The 24,293-nt window shown below is 47.5% G+C and overlaps 1 protein-coding gene across 4 annotated transcripts in view; it reads left to right on the top strand.

Annotated features, from left to right (window-relative positions):
• Cul4a (cullin 4A) overlaps positions 1-24,293 on the top strand; it is a 37,816-nt gene that overhangs the window by 949 nt on the left and 12,574 nt on the right. For 2 of the 4 annotated variants that reach the window (XM_063275575.1, XM_063275576.1), the window contains 9 exons: positions 7,706-7,810; positions 12,935-13,003; positions 14,079-14,152; positions 14,708-14,870; positions 15,126-15,215; positions 16,028-16,110; positions 19,205-19,272; positions 21,282-21,400; positions 21,989-22,181. In XM_063275575.1, coding sequence (XP_063131645.1) covers positions 7,706-7,810; positions 12,935-13,003; positions 14,079-14,152; positions 14,708-14,870; positions 15,126-15,215; positions 16,028-16,110; positions 19,205-19,272; positions 21,282-21,400; positions 21,989-22,181 — 964 coding nt within the window. Of the gene's footprint in view, positions 1-7,705; positions 7,811-12,933; positions 13,004-14,078; positions 14,153-14,707; positions 14,871-15,125; positions 15,216-16,027; positions 16,111-16,157; positions 16,396-19,204; positions 19,273-21,281; positions 21,401-21,988; positions 22,182-24,293 lie in introns of those variants that run through there. The other 2 variants (NM_001127301.1, XM_063275577.1) reach the window with 2 other exon arrangements.

The raw sequence follows: 24,293 nt of genomic DNA, 5'->3' as shown, positions 1-24,293 counted from the left end.
CTAGTAGGGTCCCTGTGTTGTAACGCACCGCCCTCCCCAACACACACACACACTGCTTTGTGGTTTAATTGTTGCAAATAGGTTGCAGACGGATTCCGGTAATTTAAAGATGGGTTGTGTCTGCAACAGGAATTAAAGTCGTCAGAAGTACATTTTGCTGTTTCAAGCACACTCTTCTGTCATGGTTTTTATACAATAGTGTTCGCTAAATAGTGTATGTTTTAGTTTCATGATAGAGCATATAATTACTTACATGTTACTCAAAAGTTACCTAAGAGGCTTGTTTTATCCTGATACAAACTGAGGGTACTGTAAGTTACAGGAAGCACAAGAAGAAAAGTAAGCAGCAGTACCCAGAGGAAACTGTGACAGTCCATCACTCCCAACCCCAAATTCCCAAATTCAAGACTTAGTGAGCTCGTGAAGAAAAAAAAAATCCACACCTGACCTCCTCTGCCTGGCCTCAGACAAAACACAATGTATGCTAGAACTATTGAATAAAGTGACGGTGAGCTAGGGCCAGCCAGATGACTCAGTAGGTAAAGCGCTGGCCCAGCAAGCTGGCAGCCTGTGTTCGAACCTCAGAACCCTCAAAACGGTGGCAGGGGAATGACTCCAGACCATTCTCTGACCTCCAGACTCTTGATGTGACACAAGCACCCCACCCATCCACCCACATAGCATGTCCACATAGGGTAATGAGAACCCTCAAATTGTGTTCAGGGTATATGGGATATGAACTGGCTTTGTGTTTAGACTTGACCCTCGTTCCCCAAATGCATCATCGTGCATAAGCAAGTATTAAATCCAGAAGAAAAACATCTGAAATCCAAAACACTACTGGCCCCGAGCATTCTGGGTAAGGGACCACTGGCCTACAGTGATGGCTTGGTACATGTGTGTGTCTGTTCTTTGTCTTAAGTTTGTGAGTTGATTGTAAGGTTTGTTTTTGTTTGGTTTAGACAGGGCTCACTGTGTAGCTTTGGCTGTTCTAGAACTCACTATGAACCACAGGCGACCTCAGTCTGACAGAGATCCTCCTGCCTTTGCCTCTTGGTGCTGGGATTAACGTTATGTACTGCTGCACTTGCCTAAAGATTTACTTTTATTTTTATCATTTTAAGTATGTGCCTATGCGTGGTGGGTTTGAGTATATGAATACAGTGTTGGGGACATGTAACATGTGCTCCAATAGGTTTATTCTTTTAGGGGAAGAGGAGGTCAGTTTTTATTTTTTAAGAGTTTCAGTGTGGGGCTGGCAAGATGGCTCAGCAGTTAAAAGCATGGTCTGCTCTTCCAGAGGTCCTGAGTTCAATTCCCAGCAACCACATGGTGGCTCACAACCATCTGTAATGAGATCCGATGTCCAGAGGTGTGTCTCAAGACAGCTACAGTGCATTCATATATACATGAAAAAAAGTCTCAGGGGATAGTAGTTAGTCCAGGCTGTCCCTCATGTAAGTATTGGGGCTATAGGCTTAAAATAAGTTGTTTGCCAGTCCCTCAATGAAAACTTTGACTGTTTGCATCCCCTGTAAAGAAGGGCATTCATTTCTTCCCATTCCCCACCCGTGGCAGCTGCTGCTGTGTTTTATCTACTCCTCTTCCTCTATCTAAAAGGAGGTGTGTGTTGGCTGGCCTCTGTCCTCTGTCCTCTGTCCTCTGGTTGTTGCCTAGAATGGAGTTTGCCGTTTACTTGAGTGCTAACAGTTTGGTATTTTGGGTTTTTGTTTGTTTTTGTTTTTTATTACTTGAAATAGAATTCCATCCCTTTCCCCCTCCTTTCTTCTCTTCATGGCCCCCAGACACCCTCTTTCAAATCCCTCCTGGGTGTCCCCAAGTGCATATTGACAAGTAGGGTGGATATAGTACAGCTGGCTTATTCATCAGGTAATGGACATTTGGGTGTCTGATGGGAACATTGCCAGCAGAGCTGCTGTGAACACTGAATACATTTTGTGTGGGAATGTGTTCTCATTCTTCTCAGGAAAATGTCTCCGATCTATAGAATATGTGTGCTTAATTTCATAAGAGGCTGCTACTCTTCGAAGTGACCATACCATTGTCCACTCTGCGGTAGCATGAGGTTGGGCCCTTTGCTCCACATTCTCACCAGATTCGGTACTGTTGAGTTTTACAGACTGGCTGTTCTACTGTCCCTGTTGGTTACAAGCGTCTGTTCTGTGCCGCTTGCTATCCTGTACTTTTTGATGCAGCTTACTGCTCAGATCTCTGGCTTCTTGCCTTCTCCTGTCAACCCCTCTCCCTCTCCTTCCCACTTATCTCACTATGTAGCTTGCTCTGGCTGCAAACTTACAATCCTCCTGCGTCAGCCTCCCAAGTGCTGGGATCATAGATAGGAGCCCAGCTTCATTTGCTTAGATTATTTTCCACCATTGAATGTACAAGTTTAGTATGTATTCCAGATACAAGTTCTATATAGGTGTGCAAATATTTTCTTCTAGTCAGTAACTTATCCCTTAACTAATCTATGTTCTTTGAAGAACAGTGATTTAAATTTTGAAGTTAGGTGTATCAGCTGTTCTTTTAGGTTATGTTTTTAGTATCTACATAAAAAATAAAATAAACTTTTACCATAACTGGTAATAGTAGCACCTTCCTGTAATTCTAGCACTCAGCAGGCAGAGAAGAGTCAGGAATTCAAGGCCAGCCTCTTCTAGCTCAAGGCCAGCTACATGAAACCCTGTCTCAAAAACAAACAAAGCAGCAGACCTTTGTCCTATCTAAGACCTTGTATTTCCCTGTAGAAATTTAGAGTTGAAACTTTTATATTTCAATCTGTGATCTATATTGTGAGGACATCTGTGTGTATGGGAGATAGAAATCTAGGTGCAGTGTTTTCCCTCTAATGTCCAGGTGTGGAGCACATTGTCGTCCAACAGCCTTTCTCAGATGAGACCAGTTGTCTGTCGAGGAGGGCAGCAAGGCAGTAAGTCAGGAAGGCTTGGCCTCCAGCTTTGTGTTTTTCCACGTTTGTCTCAGCTCTTCTTGGTCCTTTGCAACTCATTATGAACCTGAGAATCAGTTTTCTGGCTTCTCCAAGGAACTAGCTTGGGTTTGAGGTTATGGTGACTCTTAGGTCACCTCGAGAGAACCCGCTCAGCCTCAGAGATAGGTGCAGCTCTGTTGGGACTAATGCTTCTCAGCAGCGATTTCTTGTTTCAGTTGTGAAGGTGTTACAAACCTTTCATGGGATTTTGACTTTACCTTAAATTCTGACGTATGGTTATTCTTACTGTTATTTGGAAATGCTGTTAATTTTATATATTAGGATTGTCCTCCTCACTTGCTGGCCTTGCCTGTTTTCTGAGGATCTCATTGGGTCTTCTGCCCAGGCAATTATATGTAACTAGAAAGCGTTTTCCTTTCTAAGTTGTGTGCCTCGTGTTTCTTGGCTTCGTCTTGCTGAATTGGCAGGAGCCTCTGGGGCCGTGTTTAGACGTGAGAGCCAGCACTGTCTCGCTCTGGGTCTCAGAGACCCTTGGTTTGCCACTGTCGAGTGTGATGATGCCGCCATGCAGAAGGGTCCTTCCTGATGCTAGTTACTTTAGTGAAGGCACATTTCTGCATCCACTGCAGGATTGCCTAAGTTTTGTTTCTTAGTTGTTGATTATGTTCATTATTTTTTCCTGTTGTGAATATGAGAACCGTCTTGCCTGCTTGCCCTGCATCTCAGTCTCACCATGTATCCTTGGCTGGCCTTGAACTCATGGAGCTCTACTTGCCTCTGCCTCCTGAGTGCTTCTGGATTACAGTGACTGCCTCTGTGCCCGTCCTATTATTTTTTTATGTGTTGAGTTGTTAATGTTTTGTTAACTTTGTCTTAATGTATTATTTTGTTATTATGTCTTTGATCAGTTTGCATGTCAAAATAATGTTGGCCTTGTGAGTTTAAAATGATTCTCACTTCCTAGGGTAGAAATGTTGTTTCTTCTTAACTGTTTCCAGGGATTCCCTAGTGGAGACCATTTGGTTCGTCATTCTGTCATTTCACACGTATGGCTGTTTATTCTGCATGCCTGTCTGTGCACCATATCAGACCTAGTATGCCCAGGACAGAAGGGGTCGAATCCCCTGGACCTGGCGTTCAGTGAAATGCTGGACATCAAACATGCATCCTCTGAGAGAGCAGCTTTTAACTGCTGAGCCATCTCTCCAGCCTCATCTCGGTTTTCTTCATGAGAAGATTTTAAGAGCACAGTGACTGTTCCAAGTACCCCCGAGGACCCAGCCCTCTGGTCCTCAGAGTCTCTTGTCCTCAGCTGTGCCTCAGGCACGGCTGCTGCCACAGCTTTGAGTCTCTCTCATCCTTCAGCTTGCTGGCAGGAGTGCAGTTTAGTCATCCTGAACGCTTCTGAAGTTTTGCCTAACCTTAGCACACATGGGATCTTGACTGTGACTTTTTTGTCCTGACCCACTCACTACCTCTGTTCTTGATCCCCCTCGCGTCCATTAAGGAGAATCTGATAATCTTTGTTGTGCCAGATATTTTTATATTATTGTAAATTCCTGTCCTTTATTCTGGCGATAGTTAAATGATTTGAAGTCCATCTATCTGGTCTTAAGTCTTGCTTTTAGGATTTATCAGGCCAACACAGATTATTGCTGTGTCTGGGGCTAAATGACCCTACTGCTAAAGCAGGCCTTCCTAAGTGCCTTGACTGTGGTTTCCAGCTGGATATGGAAAGACCACTGTTGTAGGCCCTGTGAGAACTCCAGCCCTGTTACCTCCACCCTGCTGGATGGTTCTTTCCTTGGCATTTGTAGTTTCCTCGCTCCAGAATGGGTTTCCTTTGTTGCATATCGGAGGCTCCTTCACATCTCCCGAAGATCCTCATCTCCTGACTCAGTCCCACATGCAGCCTGAAACTGGCTAGGGAGCTGAAACAGCAGAGACTTCCCAAAGGTCACTGACTTCTGGGCAGTGTCCAAGGCCCCAACATGCTTCCTGTGCTTTGTCTGGTGTTTGGTTGATTGGTTGGTTGGTTTGCTGGTGCCCAGGACCCCTAAAATACTCTGGCTTCTTTGTCCAGTTCTAGGGGTTTATTTTGAGCAAGAACTGCACCAAAATACCTAAATACTCGGCTTTGGCTCGATAAAATATCCTTGCTACTAAAGCCACTCTGTTGCCTAGAGAGAATAGTGTCCCATTTCAGTTGTCCCAACAGTGGAAGTTCTTTTTCATACCCCATACATGCAGCAGTGTGTCCTAGAGTGAGACCTCATACATTCCAGCCTACTCCACCCCACCAGCCACCCATGAGCACTCACCTCCAGCCTCTGTAAAGGGCAGAGACAAGCAGTGTGCTCACCTGTGCCTCTCCTGTTTCCAGCTGTGCTTCATGCCCTACCACAGAATCTTAGCCAAAAGCACCACCTCTTACCAAAGTCTGGAAATACTTAGTTTGAGGTCTGGTGTAAACACGGGAGCCCATTGGTCATGGCTCTTTGTTCAACAGCTTGATTACTGGATATCACTTGGTTCTATCTGTCCTTCATGGCAGGGAGGTCTCTCAGTTCCCAGTCTCTGTATCTTCCTCTGGGCAGGGTTATTTTGAAGGTGCAGATCCCTTTGCTTCTGAAGACCTGAGTCTGAACCATTCAGGACATACTCCTGTGACTTACGTACTTGAATTTTGTCCTTTCGTCACCCTAGTACACATCAGAGGAAGACTCAGAGTGGAGCTCCACCTGAGAGCAAACTCCTCAGAGTGGCCTAGCTTCCAGGGAGAGGTCAGCTCTGGGCTGGAGTGTACAACAGAGCCGGAAGGTTCACCCCTGTCAGGCATATTAGTGAAGGAGGGAGCAGTGTGGGTCTGTGGAAAACCAAGTAACAGGATTGGCTAAAATGACATGGGAAAGCCCAGGGTGTGGTGAACAGGTCAGTATTGCTAGGACCACTTTGAAGAAGTCACGTACTAGTAGAGCATAAATTCAATACAAAAGCAGAGACTATAGCCTCTCTGACTTGTCTGTCCCACCAGAACCTGCCCTGGTCTAGCAGCCTCCTGCTCAGCTCTCACAGGTGTGTGTTTAGCTCTTACCTCAACCTTGAGTGCTAAGGTTGGGTTTGGAAGATGGTGACAGGTGCATGTCTCCTGAGAAGTTTCTGAGTTTCCTGTTGCCTGGATTTGAGTCCTGATTTCATTTTGTATTCTTACTTATTTCTCTCACTAGGCATCTAGAGGGGCCCAGTATCCCAGCCTCACTCTGAGTAGGGGGTAGTGCGGGGAGGCAGCAAGTTTGTATGGAAATAGTACCCCCAGGCCATCCTTAACACAGACAGTGCCACCAATCCTGGACTGCCATTGTGCATTACCGTCTTCTCATTTGAGTCCAGGGTCACCTTGGGTCCCACCTGTCATACCATATGTCTCTGTAGTGGCTGACTTCAGTTGTAACTAAGTACATGAGGAAGATTCATGTTAGTAGGTATGACAGCGATAGTGTGTCACAGCTAGGAAAAGTAGTTAGGACTGCTGACTCCAACTCAGGAAGCAGCACTCAGAAAACGCTCATATTAGGGGACTGGTGGTGCACACCCTTAATCCCAGTACTGGGGAGGCAGAGGCAGAAGGATCTCTGAGTTTGAGGCTAGCCTGGTCTATATAGCAAGTTCCAGGACAGTCAGAGCTACATAGTAAGACTCCGTCTCAAGAAGGAGAGAGAGAAAACTGTTGCACAAATGCTTTCTTGTGAAGGACGGCATACCAGCCACACAAACTGGACTTCTACAGAAAAGCACACAAGCATGGACGTGTATATAAAATCACTTTTTTTTCTGTACTTGTAAACATGGGCTGACTTATGCTGAGCTTCTGAGGCAGAGCTGACAGATAAGACGGGAAGGTACTTCGAGGAAAAGAGCTAAGGAAAGTCTCTCTGTTCCCTCTCCTCGTTAGAGATCATTTCTTTTTACACTTCTCACGTGAATAAGAGTCTGACATGTATATGAGATTTGAGAGAGGTTTAATATGAGTGATGAGATTATATTCTTTCAGTGGGTAGAAATAATTTTTTTCCTGTAGGCTGTTTAAAGTTGCCTTTTTGCTGGCTGGTGGGTGGTGCTCATCTTTAATGCCTGCACTTAGGAGGCAGAGACAGGCAGAGCTTTGAGTCTGAGGCCAGCCTGGTCTACAGAGTGAGTTCCAGGACAGCCAACGCTGAGAAACTCTGTCTCAAAAAAACAAACAAAAGTTGCCTTTTCTTCATCAAGACAAAATAAATGCATTCTACATCAACAATCAGTAAAAACACAGGGAGCGGAGCAGCCTGGCCTGTCACTCAGGAATCACAGGTCTAACACTCACACAGCTGGGCGCTCCCTCCTGCCACTGCCCAGGTTCACATGGCCATTTTTAGGATATATGTGTGCCCCATTTCAACCTAGAGAGTCAAAAAATGGCCACATGACCCAAACTAACCTCACAGCCCTGGTCTGTGCAGCCTGACAGGGCAACTCCTGAACCAGGGCAAAGCTTCACACCTGAGGTGCCAGCCCCCAAGGAACAGTGGGTGCAGGGTATGTCAGTCTGAGCCCCTCACTGCTGGCACTGCTGGCCATTGCCATCAGTGTGGGTGGCACAAGTGCCCTGACCACCCGAGAGGGCTGTACTGCAGGTAAACGCAGGGCTTTCCAAGAGCTCTGACGCGCGCTGAACAACCACCCTCTCCTTTGTTGTAGGCTGTTGAGAATCTGTGCTCTCACAAAGTCTCCCCCACGCTCTACAAGCAGCTGCGGCAGGTCTGTGAAGACCATGTCCAGGCCCAGATCCTCCCCTTCAGAGAATATCCTTTTCTTGCTTTGCTTTTTGTGCCTCATTTATGACACAAAGCTTTTAAAACTAGGATAAAGAACTGATGAATATCCTCAGTGTAAAATAATGGGTTTTAACTCTTTTTTTATAGAACAAGGGGCCTTTTGTTTCATAACTCATTATAATGGTTTTTTTAAAAGTGAAATTTGTCACATTTAAATAGTTGATATGAGTACTGCATCTAATTGGAACATTCAGGGGAGTTTTTAAAAATGTCTTAAAGTTTAAGTTCTGTTCTTTAATTAAAAATCACCTTATTTTTTATGATATGTGACAAATCCCCACAAATATGGCTGTCATACCCAGCTTATTTTCTTGGGGTGTGCCTGTCAGGAATCAGGATACAGCCCCTTGCTTTCTGTCTCGGTGTCACAGGCCCAATCGGTGTGACAGGGAGGAGTCTCATCTAACGGGGCGTGGGGGGGGAGCTGTAGGAACAAGGTCCTGCTTACCATCTGGCCATAGTGGATCTGGCGTAACCCTGAGGACTGCCCCTCCGGTCCTTGCTGCATCCACTTTCTCCTGGTGGATCGTGCACTCTGGGCAGGCAGGAGAACCTGCCTGTCCGGCCTGAGACTTCCTCCAGGGACAGGACAGACAGAGGCGGGCTGGCTGTGTCTCCCATTAGGAAGGGAACAGTCGGCCTGTACTGCACACAGGGCTGCGCAGAGGCCATCTTAGGTTTGCTGCCGTGTCACCTGTCACTCATGCCCACGAGTACGTCTGTCCGACCTGGCCTCGGGCCAGTTTTAAGCGCACAAACTCTGTTGTGTGTAAAATCCATGTTGACTTCTTTGGCTCCATGCATTCATGTCTAAAATAAATTCCAGAACCTTTGTATTCAAGATTTTCTCCTGATTCAGGAAGTCTTTTTCCCCCTCCTGGGGACACTTGACCCTGCCAGCTGTGCAGACCCTGTTCATTAAACACAGCAAGCAAGTGTGGCTGGACACCGAGCCTCTGGGAGGTCTACTACACAGCTTCAGTCAAGATGCCTCTTGTGTTCTCCGTCAGCATTTTGAACCAACGACTGCAAGATTAGACAAGAACGTGGTGACCAGATCCCTGGAGAACTTGCTCACATGCATCTCCTCTCAGGACAGAGCTGTGAGGCGCATGGAGCTTCTGCCCCATCGGAGCCCTGGAGGAGACTGACCCTAGGCTGAGAGTGGTCAGCAGATGCCACCTAGGACATGGCACCCAGCACTGTTTTGCTCTAACCCCACTTTGCTGCAAACGGCTTTTTTACTTACTTTAATTATCCTCCTGCCAGTTAATCCTAGTCTGGGGGTTGACCTAAGTGTTCACACACTCAGCAAACCTTCATCTCCTACCCAGCGTCTTGCTCCCTGGGTTATAGAAAAGGGGCTGCACCTGATCGCCGTCCTCCAAGGGATCACAACCTAAGGATAAAGCCAGGTTTACAAAGATGTCTCAGAGAACTCAGATACATGCAGCTCCAACAGCAGAACAGAAATCAGGGAGAGGCCCCACAGTGTCGGGGTAAGGGAGACTCAGGGATATGACTGGACTATTCCTTGAAGAGCAATGGGGTGCAACCAGAGCCTGAACATGCCGGAGTGCCAAATGTGTTCCTAAGAACTGCACAGTCGGGGTTGGGGATTTAGCTCAGTGGTAGAGCGCTTGCCTAGCAAGCGGAAGGCCCTGGGTTCGGTCCCCAGCTCCGAAAAAAAGAAAAAAGAAAAAAAAAAAAAAAAAAAAGAACTGCACAGTCTGGTGTGCACTCTGGGTCACAGACTGCATTTGCTTCTGGATATGCCATCAAGAAGTTGCACTTTAAGCTGTACAAGCCACTGAGATTACTTTTAGTTTCTAAGCTAAAGCTCAATAAAATTGTCATGTGAGTATCACAGTGTGATAGGACAGCCTGGCCAGCGTGCAACCTAGCACCTTCACCAGCCAACACATTTCCAAAAGAGCTGGTACGTGCTACCTGAGAAAAGGTACTGTGAGCAACTCAGACTTCACCCTGAGAACTTCCTCTAATGGAGATATCAAAGACAGTGTTTGTGTAACAAAGACCTTAGCCACCTCAGGACATAAGGAAGGGTAGTAGCCCATCTGCCTGAGGAGGGAAGTGCTGAGGGGACAGGGGACCCAAAGAAGAGATGCTGCTGTTGGCAGCCAGCCGGTGCAGGTGCATGGCAGGCAGAGAAGAGCCGCTGGCAGGAATCAGCAGTTGCTGCCACAGGCTTCCAGCAAAGGAAAGCTTACCTTTGACCTCAAGTGGGACTGGCCATGCTGTGCTCAGGGCCAGACAGTGCACAGTGTTGGCCCAGTGGGATGTACTGACTAGTGAGGAGAATGGTGATTAAATAGTGCTAAAGGATCAGTGTCGTGTAAGATGAGTTTTCAGCAAGAGTGTGGAGAAGCTGAAGCCAAGCAGCAGTGACTCAGACTGAGTGTAGCTCCCGGGCTCTGGGGTTAGGTCATCGGCCTTGCAGCCCTCCAGCCTAACATGAGTAATATACTGTTGCTTTCCTTTAAATGGGCTTTGTGATTGGGGATTTTTTCATAGTCCGTCATAAGCATTCTTGCTATTGGATGTTAATCGTATCATGAAAAGTGTACCTCGCTTCCATGGATGGTGTGAGTCCTTTGCAGGGATCAACCCTTCTCCAAAATGATAGAAGAATGGCCACCAGGAAGCTGCCTCAGCAGACCCTTTTGACATGTGTGTATCTCATCACCTAGAATTCCCCCCTCTGGCACCGCGGTGACACCTTAAGCCTCGCATCCTAGAATTGACTGAGTTGAGGCAGACTGAGCAGGATCTCCATCAGCACAGCGCTCTGTGGGAATGCTTCACTCTTTTGTGCTATTTTCCATGGAAAGTAGCAGGAAATGGTTGGCCTGCAGCAGAACTGTCCTATTACAGAACTTCGACATTGGACCCTTGTATCTTAGATGCTGGGCCAGGCACATGTCCCCTGTGGTTATGGATGACACCTGAGCTGCCTGGTAGCAGCAGATGACAAGTGTCAGTTTAACTCCATCTTAAGCTCAAAGGCTCATGCAGCAGGGTCACTGCCACACAGCATGCTGGCCACTATGAGCTTATTAGGAACTTCTTTGTCAGGCCAGTGGCATCTCTACACCTGCTGAATCAAATGTCCTGGGGCCAACCTGTGTCCTGCTTTGCCCAACTCTTTGTGTAGGTCCCTCAACAGTGGTCTGACCTATTTCACTCTCTGGGAGTAATGTGCTGGCCATGGAGCCGACAGCTTTAACTTTGCCTGTCTAAATGTGTGAGTATGAATAAGGGGAGAAACTGGACTTCTTTGACCCACTGTGGCTGTGGCCACCTGCACAGACGTGCCTACCCCTCTACCATCTCCCTGAACATTGTCCTCCCCTGCTGAGGTTGGACCAGTGTCAGTGGCATACCAGCTGTCCTCGACTCACTGAAGATCCGGTGCCTCTCTCACCTGGCTGCGGCACACTTAGCAAGTTTCTCCTCCATCTGGGTGTGAGCTGAGTGTGGTGGCCCTCCGCACTTGAACTCTTGACACGGATGGGACATGTGCTGCTGAGTGGCAGACAGTACAGCTCGTGCTTCCCACCTCCATGGACTGCTTTGTGTTAGGAAGTTGGAAGATCAAAGGAAAATGGACCAAAAAAAAAAAAAACCTTTCTCTAGAAACACCCACATTCTGCATCTTTGTTTCAAAACTGTGTTTTGCACATGTAGTGCTAGGAGCAAGATAGGTGGCTCGTTTGTGAGAACACATACTCTTTCCAAGGACCCAAGGTCAAGTCTCAGGACCTATTTTAGCCACCTGACATAATCTCCATGTATGACGGGACACCTCTGGCTTCCATGGGTCCTCCACCAGCATACACATACATGCAAATCAAAAATTAAGCCATTTGAAAGAACTCTAAAAATTTTAAAATAATGGGATTAGAGAGACGGTTCAGCAGTTCTGAGCACTTGCTGGTCTTGCAGAGGACTGGGATTTGGTTCCGCATAGAACCCAGTGTAGCTCACAACCATCCATAGCTTCAGTTCCAGGGGACCCAGTGCTCCTTTCTGCTCTCCTTGGGTGCTGGACGTACGTACATACGTACATGCATGCATGCATACATACATGCATGCATACATACATACATACAAACAAATGATAAGTTACAGAATGTCCTAATAGCAAGGTCCAAGCCAGCTGGAGTATATAGTGAGACCCTAGCTCAAAAAAAATTTATTTGAATCTTTCCTAATCCACGTATACTGTCACATGCCTATAATCTCATCTCGGGATACTAAGGCAAAGAGATCTCAAGTTCAGTACCAGCATAGACTGTACGTTAAGATCTTGACTCAAAAAGAGACGAGCATAGTGTGGTGCTGACACCTAAAATCCCAACATGTGGGACACTGGGGGAGGAGGAAAGCTGGTTTAAGGCCAGTCTTGGACAGAGTGACACCATCCCAAAAGCAAAGTCTCAAACACGGAAGCACGCTTAGAGCCTAGCTGGTACATAATTTGGTCACAGATGCAACCTTCTGTTGAGTGTTCTAAGTTTTCATGGGGCAAACCTCTACCAGTCAGAGCCTGCTGTCAATACACACTTTTTAACTGTGAGACATTCTGATCCCACCAAACACTGTCTGTAGACGGTCCATTGTAGAGTTATGTTCAGTCCTGCCCCCACCCGACCTCCATGAAACACTTGTACCTGGTTATGTCAGCTATCAGGAACAGAAAGCAATCCTGTAGAGAGGAGAGACTGGAAGTCAAAGCAGTGAGACACAGATCCCAGGGAGGGGCAGAGACTAGGACTTCATACTCCTGGTTTGGGAGCTGCAGGTTTCTGCTGCTGTATTTGTCAAAAATTACCCATGGGTGTTTACTCTTCACAGACGGGAGACGACGTCCCAAGCCCAGGTACTAGTTGTCTCCATCTGGTAAGAGCTTCCTGCTTCACGGATAGGATGAGCAGCTCTTTAGGGTGTCTTCTGTACCCGGCTCGATTGCTCACCTTAGGATCAGTGTTGGTGGAAGGGCATTGATTAAAGTGAGTTGGAAAACTGGAATTCCCTGCTATGTTGGAAGTTTCCTTAGCAGGTCTGCACAGACTCACTAGACAGCGTTTTGTTTCTGAAGAAGATTAACACATGCTGGCAAGATCACTGCAGACAAATGGTAAGTTTGCCCTTCACCAGCCTTGCTTCTGTCAGTCCTACTACCAGTGCCTACTCCTTCCTGCTCACTGTGCTTCAGCTGTACAGGCCTCTGCTCTAGACAGAATGAAGGTGAGTTCTTCACAGACACCTTTCCACCAGCTTAACACCCGAGCTCAGCACATTAGGCAGTAGAATGGAGGGGAGGTGAGCTACTCAGCCTCTTCTAGAAGGCCAGCTCTGCCTCCAGGTGAGCAGTTACTGTGTGTTCATCGAGACTTCCCCAAGTTCTCAAAGGAGGCTCCCAGTTCTAACTGAAGGTTGGCCCGAGTCCAGCTCCTTGATGTAGCTGGATGGCCAAGCCTTAGGCCGCAGATGGGCCTAATCTGACTTGACATGTGGGTTTCGTGTGGCCCAGCTGTTGACAACCTGTGAGAGAAGATAGTCTATGTAGCTGCTTCAAGTAGGCTGAATGTTTGTTTTCTAAAGAGCCACGTGGATATGAAAAGCAAGACTGTCCACTGGGGAAGGTATTTCAACTGTCAGCAGGTCTCAGCAGTAACAGCAAAGGCAAGGTCAGTTCACTGCCTGCACTGGAGCCCAGGGGCCTCGAGACAGCGCAGCAAGTGTTCTAACTGTTAGTAACCTTAAGCCCGGAATAGAGCTTAGATACCTGCCTGTAGTCACCACATTAAGGAAGTAGAAATAGGAAAGGAAAAAGTTTAAGGCTATGAGACCCACGTCACAAAAAAACAAAGATTAGACAGCCACCTGCAAGCCTCATCAGTGGGGTGATAAATAAGTTCAGATTTCCTTGAGGCTGAGTGCTTTAAAATCCTTGCAGTCTGGGCTATTGCATTGAATGGAAAATAGCAGAAGAAAAAGTTAAGTTTGTAAGATTGAGGGTCTTGGTATGGGAGGGTTTCCGTGGAGAAATGATTGCCACTTTCAAGGCAGCTAATGTGAGATGGTCCAGAAGGTCTGGTCTCAGGTGGGGCATGTGTGTGTACATGCATGTGAGAGCGGGGGAAAACAGAGGGAGAGCAGGATGGATGGATGGATGGATGTGAGCGAGCGCTGCTCCTTCTGCTCTTTAGATCATGATCAGAAGCATCTTCCTGTTTCTGGACCGCACCTACGTCCTCCAGAACTCCATGCTGCCTTCCATCTGGTGAGTGTGCCCCACGCCCCGGGCCCCGGGCCCCGGGCCCCGGGCCCCGGGCCCCGGGCCTGCCACAGACCGACTCCCGTGACTCCTGGGCTGCAGGCTGAGGAGCACGGTTAACTTGCGCCCTTTCATGTCTGCTTTCTGTGGAAACACTGACAGCAACAGTGGTCTCTAGAGACAGTCCGAGGTAGGGATGGGCAGGAAGGGATGCAGAGGGAGCTGATGCAGTGGTGACTCCCACGGTCTTGATATCTTTGTGGCTGACCCCAGAGAGTTGTGAGCCATAAGTCCCGGACAGTCGATCCAACAATAGCAATTGGATAATTGGGTGCCTGTGTGGCACAGGAGATCTTGTTATCTCCTTGACCTATCTAGGAAGTAACCTCAGTTATGGCAGAGGCATGGACACCCTGGACTAGCCAAACAAGCTTTTGCGAGAGGACGTTTCAAGCTCTGGATATGGTTAGCAAACAGCAGTTTGGGGCTGGTGCATGTAGCACACACACGAAGCTCTCACGTGTGGAAGGCTGAAACAAAGCCTGGTTCTGTTTCTCTCAGGGACATGGGCCTAGAGCTGTTTAGGAACCATATCATCAGTGACAGGATGGTGCAAAGCAAGACCATTGATGGGATCCTGCTGCTGATTGGGCGTGAACGAAGTGGTGAGGCTGTGGACAGGAGTCTGCTTCGCAGTCTGTTGAGCATGCTCTCAGATCTCCAGGTGAGGCCTTGGTCTTAAGCATGTGGCAGCCATGCGCAGGTGCCTGCCCCAAAGTAAATGCAGGCTTGAGAGATGGAGGTGGGGAATAGTACCACAGAAGAAGTTGAAAGCATGTTTGTCTAGTCCTTAGGGAGAGTGGCGGAGGCCAGAGGTACACCACACGAGGGAGGGGCCACAGAAGAAAAGACTGATAAGCGATAGTGCTTGAGAAGGAAGCACTGTGTTCAAGCTCATCAGTGACTGCTCACTCCCTAGGTCTACAAAGACTCATTCGAACTGAAGTTCTTGGAAGAGACTAACTGTCTGTACGCTGCTGAAGGCCAGCGGCTGATGCAAGACAGGGAGGTGAGATGTGCTTGGCTGTAACCCACTCCTTGGGCCTGCTGTTCTTTCATATGCACACATTTGCCAGAGTCTCTGAAGTCCTTGGGAAAGAACTACTTGGCCATAGAAAGAAGTTAATTTCTTTCCCTTAGGACTTTCTTCCTTTATTTCCCCTCCCCCAAAGTAGTTTCTGAAATAGCAAAGGAGCACGTGTGTAAGCAAGAAGATAAAGAGCAAGTCTTAAAAATCAAAATTTCCATCTGTGTAAGGCACTGGTAAAGAACACTTCCCCAAAAGTATGTAAAGAAGCGCATGTGAGGCAATTTCACCTCAGAGCCACCAAGCTGCTTCTCAGGTCCTGACAGGAGCTGTGAGCACCTACATGGCCTGCTCCCCAATGTGGGCCCAGCCTGTCAGATCATAGTTTAGCTGAAGCCATGCTAGCAGGTGGCACTGAGGACGGTTCCCCCTGGACAAGTGATGTCTGTCTGCAGTTACTGTGATTACAGGGGAGGGAGGGTGTCACTGCCGACAGGTCCAAGCGATCCATGTGTGGGTGCAGGTTGCTAGTAAGCTCTGGGCTTTCTACCCAGGTACTACTACTAACTCAGCCATTATGGGCCCACTGGTGTGTATTTTGTCCCCCAACACTTTGTAGTAAACAGTGAGTGCAAACTGGCCCTGATTTTAGAGGTGATTCTCAATGGTAGTCTATTAATGTTTCAGTTGAATGTGTTTGCTTTTCTCTTTTTTTTTTCTCTAATTTTTTGAGGAAATTTTATGTATAATGTGAGAAATCTTTTTGTCATTGATATGTTAATTTTTTTTGGAAGGTTCCAGAATACCTTAACCATGTGAGTAAACGTCTAGAAGAGGAAGCAGACCGAGTGATCACTTACTTAGACCACAGCACACAGTAAGCACTGCTACTGAATACTCCAGTTCCTACAGGCACTGCCTTCTGGCCTCACACATAGAGCTCGTGCCCCTGGCGTGCACCGGCACTTGAGACTGCTCTGCTCCCAAGGCCAAGCCTTGCTTAGAACGTGTGCGTGCTCAGCAGGTACAAAGTGTATTCTCACCACGAGCTGTCACGAGAGGATCATCAAGGAGAGCAGCACCCTTAGCATCTGAGCGCTTTGTGTGTCTGATAGAACTCCACTGAGTACAAGTCTCCACGTCCTACCTCACTGAGTACAAGGTTCTTTCTAGCTTCTTGCTCTTTAACGTTTATGTAGTACTTTTCATATGCAGTGTGTGGTGATGTGCATGTGAACACAGATGCCTGAGCCAGCAGGGTGAGACCCCCTAGACCTGGGGGACTGGGTGCTTGTAAGCCACCTGGTATGGGTGCTGGGCACTGCACTCTGGGCCTCTGCAAGAGCAGTGTGCACTCTTTAACCCCCAGCTAGAAGGGTTTCTTAGATGTCTTACACGGCCATGATTCTTGGGAAACAGGACACGTTCTTCCCTTTTCATTGGCCTTTGTCCTCTGGAGTCTGGGGTGATGGGCAGTGTTCAGACGAGATGTGTTATGTACTGCTGCAAGGAGATGGAGATGTGCAGGGGGCACAGAGGGGACATGTGAAGCTCAGTCCTTCGGGGTTTGTGGACAAGAGGAAAGAAAGGCTCAGATCCCAGGAGACAGAGCTTGCAAGATCAGGACAGCACCTTTAAGAGAATTGTGCTCTCCCTCTCGAGTGAGGGGCGCCATGGGTCCTCGTCCAGACCTGAGTCTGGGTTGCTTGGGGATATTGATGTGTTCATCACACTCCCACTTGTGGAGAGGCTCTCTTATAAGCATCACCAGTCTATAAAACAGCTATGGCCAGTGTACTGAGGCAGGACATTGGAGCTGAGATACCAGCAGGGATAGAGGGAATTCTGGGAAATAAAGTCATGGGAGACTTGCCCTGGAAAGCTGAGGAGACAGACATATGAAGACAAGGAGAAGGAACTAGCCATGTAGCTGAAATTGGCTAGAATAAAAGGCATGATAAGTTAAGAGCAAGTCAAAGCTCTCTGGCCTAAGCATTTATTAATAAATAATTAGTCTCAGAGTCATAATTGCTGAGAGTTAAGTGATTGGGAGGAAAAACTAGGTTTTACGCATGGCACCAACATGGGGGTGTAATCCAAACCTTTAATTTCATATACAGTTATTCAGAGGCATTAGTTAAGGAGATTAAATGTTCAAGAAAAAATTGATATTTGCATCCACTTGGTAGAGGAGATGAGTTCAGAGGAGGCCGCAGGAGTCTGGGCATCAGCAAGCAGGGAGCCGCAGAGGACACTGTGTTCCCTTCAAAAGTAACAGCTTCAGGCCACTCAGACTTTAAACTCCCATTTTCATGGAGAGTGGGATATAATCCTGCCTTTTGCCATAGGTGCTATGAGATTTAAATTTCCTTGTAGAAAGTTGATGTGCACCTTTAATCCTAATGCTCAGGAGGCAGAGAAGCAGGTGACTCTGAGAACAAGGCTGTCCTCATCTACACAGTGAGTCTCAGGCCACCCAGGGCTGCACAGGGAGACCGGATCATCTGCTGCCAAGCCCAGCTACCTGAGTCCAGTCCTTGGGACCCACATAGCAGAAGGATAGAACTGACTCCTGCAGGTTCCTCTACACACGCTGTGGTGTGTGCACAGTGCATAATTTAAAACATTATTCCTGGGTACTAAATCCCAGTAGTGTTCCTTATAAACTGAAATGAAGGCTTGAGAAATGTTTAAAGTTAATCATTCTCTGTACTCTTCTGAAGAGAGAAAGGGAGTTAGGAATAAGAGGAAAAAGGAGGCTGGTGCGGGGCTCAAGGGAAGTCAAAGGGGTGCATGTCTGTGGGTTCTGGACTTACTTGCTCTCCATGGTGAGTTCTGTACAGATCCTGTCTCAGAACAGTGGGTGATCTGGGGATGAACCAGGAAGGCCATTTCTGTACCTGTGACTGCAATGGTCAGACTCTGTTCTGTGTGGTGCTCATGAGCCTAGACCTCGTAGCAGGCTGTTTCTGTGAGCAGACTCCTGCCCAGTAACCATGGGCGTGGGGAAGGTCAGGGTGAGGAGTGGAGCCGCAGGAGTGTCTCAGACCTAGATTAGCAGATGAGACAATTGCCAGTTCCTTCTGTGATATCGAGGTGAGGAGCAGGGCTGACAGCACAGTGGAAGGCAGAGTGTGTGGGAAGACTGTGGGCCCTTAGGGAGGAGGAGAGGGGCCAGAGTCTGGAGCCCCAGGGAGTTGGTAATTTGCCTCAGAAAATACTTAAGGCTGCAGAAAATCTTAGGCCTGATGGTGCTTCAACATCGTGATGACATGCTGCCAGCAGGCCAGCGTGAGGGTGACCAGCGTGAGGGTGACCAGCATGAGGGTGACCAGCGTGAGGGTGGCCAGCGTGGGGGTGAACAGAGCGGAGAGCCTCAGTAGGCGTGTGATAGGACGGAGCCTGCACGGCTAGTGTGCCCTGCCGGCCTCTAGACTGCGTCTCTGCCTCCTCCACACGGTCCAGACTGCCTGAGAGTGTACCTGTATGGTTCAGGAGCTTTAGCAAGTGACACCAGGGGCCAAACCATGAGGGGCAGAGGGAAAAGTCAGAACCCAGGTGCCATACTCATGCACCTACACCAGCCAGGCAGGCAAGCATCTCCGGTGCTCGCGCCAACTGTTTCTGGACCTTCCTGTGGACCTGTTGTGTTATTCAGCGAGTTATGTCTGGAAACGGTGCTGCAAGAGCCAGGGACGGTGGTGAATGTGTGATCCTAGCACTGGGTAGTGGAGACAGAAAAACAGACAAGCCATGCATTCAAGACCAGCTTGACCTATGTACTGAGATCCTGTCTCGTGAAAAAATAGATTGAGTTGAAATCTGGTTCAGAATCATCCGCAAGAGCCATAATTAACAGTGAGTTTAGTGAAAATCTTGGGCTTTAGCCCTCTGTCCGAGTGGCTGTACGCTGCCTGCGTGACTTTAACTCTCACCTCAGTGGCCAACCAGCTCTGTTCCTGACATTACAGAAAACCGTTGATTGCCTGTGTGGAGAAACAGTTGTTAGGAGAACATTTGACAGCAATTCTTCAGAAAGGTAGGTTTTCGCAATCGTGTGATTTTACACTGAATTCTAATCTTTAACTTGTGACACTCTAGGAACACTGTATATAACTTCACAAATTGTTATTTTTATAGGACAAACTATTTTGACACTTGTTTAATAAGTGTTAGCCCTCAAAGGAATTCATAGTTAAATGATACAGCTGGGATCAAAGGTGTACACCACCATACTTAGCTGTAACTTGGACCTTTTATTTTTTAAGTAAACATTGAAGAACTGCGCTGGCTGGGCAGTGGTAGCACACCGCTAGTCCCAGCGCTTGGGAGGCAGAGGCAGAGAGATGGCTGTCTGATTCTGAGGCCAGCATGGTCTACAGAGTGAGTTCCAGGGCAGAAAGGGCTACACAGAGAAACACTATCTTGGAGAAAACAAACTGTAGGCTGGTGATTTTCAGCCCTGCTTGGCTAAACCACCTTGGAAAGTTTTTCTTTTGTGAAATAATTGTTCTTCCTTGTGGAGTGCCGTCATGTAGAATGGCAGCATGTCAAGACATGCATTCAGTGTGTGCTGATTAAATTACAGCCGTCAGTATCCCCAGACCAGTATCCCATGCCTTCCCTTCACTTGCCAGCTTCAGTCTCCTCTGTTCTAGTTCTTCATAAGCTGTACACTAGGTTATACTGACACCTACAGATGTGTGTGTGTGCGCACACACACACACACACACACACACACACACACAGCACATACAGAATTATACAGATACTATAGATATGTGCACACACACACACGAGTACATACATACAATTATACAGACACCTACAGATATGTACATAAACACATGAGCACATACACAGTTATAAACACTACAGATAAGTGCACACACACACACACACACAAGCACATACATACACAGTTATACAGACACTACAGGTATGTACACAAACACACAAGTACATACACACAGTTATATAAGTTCCAAAAAGTAAAAAGCTCTTAAAATTTTAAGACATTTAGGAGAAATAATATTTTCCAGAAGTTAAAGCTTATTTGCACATTGGCTCAGAAGCAATTTCGACACACCAGGCATCTAGACCTCTAGCCAGCACCTGTGTGGGAATCAGTGCCCAGTGGGGAGAAGACCTGTGGCCTAAGTAGCTTGAGAGCCTAGGTCTACAGCTAGTCTCTCTGATGCCCTCTTCTGGCCTCTGTAGGCACTGCACAAACATCTTGCATGTACTTACATACAGGTAAAACACATAACATGAAATGATAAAATTATAAAGCGTAAATAACTGAAAATGTACTAAAATGCCATATTGAATAAATGAAATATGGGATAAATGCTTATCTGCCTTACAATTTATTATGTGAATCAAATTAGTCAACTCAAAAACTTCAAGGTTGGATGAGTGCAGTTTAGATTTATTTTTTTTATTTTTTTTTTTTTTATTTTTTTTTTTCCTGGAGCTGGGGACCGAACCCAGGGCCTTGAGCTTGCTAGGCAAGTGCTCTACCACTGAGCTAAATCCCCAACCCCCTAGATTTATTTTTGCATGTGTGTGCTGCCCACAGTGGTAGAGAGCACCACATCTCCTAGACTAGAGTTAGAGATGCTTGTGAGCCACCATGTGGGTGCCAGAAACCAAACATAGGTACAAGAATAGCAAGTGCTTTTAACTGCCGAGCCATCTAGCCAGCCTCTGAAACAAATGTTTTTCTGACTGATAGACAAAACCTGAAATAGTTTGCACCATGAATTTCTCACAGTAGAACACTTGTCTAGACATTCCTGACTCGTTACTCTTGTGAATAAGGGCTTCAGTGAACTGGGAAGTAATCTGTGCACTCCTTCCCAGTACACTTAGAGAAGTGAGGCTCGCATATAGGAGCCACGTGGGCACTGCATCAAACGAGCGTGCTTCCGTAGCAGGTATATGCTCTTAAGTCTACAAGCCGCATCCTTATTGTGTGTGCGGACTGTCCTGATGTCACTCATGATGGCTCCCTTCCTGCTGTGACTTGTCTCGTGCATCCCACAGGGCTTGAGCAGCTGCTGGATGAGAACAGGGTGCCCGACCTCACACAGATGTACCAGCTCTTCAGCCGGGTGAAAGGGGGCCAGCACGCACTGCTGCAGCACTGGAGCGAGTACATCAAGGTACACACAGGCCCTGGGTGCCTCCCACTGGGGACATACTCCACCCCAGCAGGGGCAGCCAGCTACTGTGAGGAGTCATCTGTTGTCCAGTCTTCAGATCACCCCAGGAGTGCTGTCTTGGATGACAGGAGCAGTAAGGGCGGCCGTGCAGGTATCCACCTGCAGTGCAGTGATTAGAGCTTCCTGTCATTCTTGCACAGGCTCACCCAGGCACACATTCATTCACCAGCATGTCTGCTCCCTGGGAACTTTTACATACTTTGGCCCAGCAGTTTGGTCTGCCTTCTACTGGGTTTCTAAGCCCAGTTTGAGATTTATTGCCCCAATTCCTACCTATGTGATCCAGTCATTGTGCCCCTCACTTCCAGTATGGTACCATTCGGCATCTTTTAGGTCCGATGCCTGGGGCTGATCCAGGACCTCTGAATGCCAGGCATCACCTGCTCAAGGAGATACTGGCGATAGCCACAGTCATGGCCACATGCCAAGAGTGGAAAAAACCAGGCCTGACACCATGTTGTGAGACAGCAAAAGACACACTTTGCTTCTTAAGCCTGGTGTCGACTTGGTTGTTTCTTGTTTCTGTAGACCTTTGGGACAACCATTGTCATCAATCCTGAGAAAGACAAAGACATGGTCCAAGACCTGCTGGACTTTAAGGACAAAGTGGACCACGTGGTGGAGGTGTGCTTCCAGAGGAACGAGCGCTTCATCAACCTGATGAAGGAGTCCTTTGAGACGTTCATAAACAAGAGACCAAACAAGCCGGCAGAGCTCATTGGTAAGGCAGCAGCCCAGCACCTCCTGCTTACAGTTAAGGAGTGCATCACACTGTCCATGAGCGGTCCTGCTCAGGGGGAGTTGGGGCTTCCAGGAGCTCTGTACCCTGCAGTCAGGGCCTGAACTCCGCTTGGCAGGTGGCCCCTTTACCCATGGCCACATGCTGGCTTCTTAGGTGCTCTGTAAATATAAGACAGAGTGCTAGGTGTGAGCACATGTCTTACTGAGCACTCTGTGGGTGGAGAGTAGGTGGATCTCTGTGAATACAGGCTAGCCTTATCTACATAGCAAGTTCCAGACCATACATGATAGGACCTTGTCTCCAAAAGAAAGGACAATGAAAGCTGGACATGGTGGTACACACCATTTTGGTTCCCACAGAGGAAGGTGGATATCTATGAGTTTGAGTCCAGCCTGGTCTACATAATGAGTTTTAGACCAGCCAAGGCATATAATGAAACCCTATCAAAACAAAAACTCAAAAAGGGGGGGGAGGGAGGAGAAGAAAGTAAAAACGAATTCCCAACCAGATTGAGTGCTTCAGGAGATTCCAAGGCTGTTTAGAATATACCAGAAGCTCACAACACCTCAGAGACAGGATGAGAGTTGGTAAGCCAGGTGGATGAAGGGCTCTAGAACTGCCTTTAAAGATGAGTGTCGGACAAAAAAAAAAAAAAAACAAAAACAAAAACAAAGATGAGTGTCGGTCCTTGTCCTGAGCGGACCCCAAGCAGGGGTTCAGGGAGGCCTTGGCTCCAGCCGGGATGTGTACTTACTTCTCGTCATACTTGAAACTCATTCCCCCACTGGTTAGTAAGGTATCACTGCATTCCTAGGACAGAGAGTGACATGTAGCCCCAGTGCTGAGGGAGGACGGACAGACAGACAGATCCCAGAACCTCAGTGGCCAACTGTGTCTCAAAAAATAAGGTAGAGAAGTGATCAAGAAAATGCCCCAGGAGCTACCCTGGCCTCCATGCTGACACAAGTGTGAACCACACAAAACCATCTACATACGTGTGCTGCATACAATATACAGACGTGAATATACAGATTTGTCTTTTTTTTTTTTTTAAGAGCTAATAAAAAGCCAGGGAACCATTGACAATTTAGCCAGACTTGAGTACTCCCGTGGAGGCTAACCCAGGGGAGCGTGGGCTTCCAGAGCCCTAGGCTCTGCTGTCAGAGGACTCGTGGGGTCTTGGCCCTGATATACACCCAGGCTGACTCTGTCCCCGCAGAAGCAAGAGGCCCCGAATGCTGAGACCTCAAGGGGAGTTCTCTGAGAAAGTCAGCTGAGTGTCTTACAGCAGATTTTATTTTATTTATTTTTTTTTTTTTTTCTGGAGCTGGGGACCGAACCCAGGGCCTTGCGCTTGCTAGGCAAGTAGTCTACCACTGAGCCAAATCCCCAACCCCGACAGCAGATTTTAAAAGTGTGCGTTCTGGTGCTTGTGGCGCCATGTCCTAAAACCCATGTATGAAATCTAGGGTTAGAAAAGAAACAAAGCCTGCTTTTTAACACACGCAGGGCTGGGGGAGCAGGAGAGATGTCTCAGTTTACTTCACTGCTGCTCTTCCTGTAGACCTAGCTTCAATTCCCACACCCACGTGTGGGTCACAGTCATGTGTCACTCACGTTCTGAGGTCTGACCCCCTCTCCTGGCCTCCAGAGTCATCAAGCACATAGACTTGGTGCACAGACACACGTGACACGAAACACCCCACATATAAGATAGATAATCAAGTCTGGGCCTGGAGGGACGGGTTGGGGGCTTCAGTCGCTTGTCCAGAGCTCAGATCTCAGCTGGCAGCTGTTTGTAACCCGAGCTTCATAGGCTTCAGTGTCCTTTCCTGGCTTCTGCTGATACTGGCTGAGACATAAATCCGTATACATGAAAAAAATTAATCTTTAAGAATAAAATAAAAGGGGCTGGAGTGATGGCTCAGTGGTTAAGAGCACTGACTGCTCTTCCAGAGGTCCTGAGTTCAATTCCCAGCAACCACATGGTGGCTCACAACCATCTGTAATGAGATCTGATGCCCTCTTCTGGTGTGTCTGAAGACAGCTACAGTGTACTCATATAAATAAAATAAATAAATCTTTAAAAAA

This window comes from Rattus norvegicus, chromosome 16 (assembly GCF_036323735.1).
Source record: "Rattus norvegicus strain BN/NHsdMcwi chromosome 16, GRCr8, whole genome shotgun sequence".
NCBI classification, from domain to species: Eukaryota; Metazoa; Chordata; class Mammalia; order Rodentia; family Muridae; genus Rattus; species Rattus norvegicus.
The sequence above is the reverse complement of the archived record's forward strand: the minus strand, read 5'-3'. Positions and strand labels throughout refer to the sequence as shown.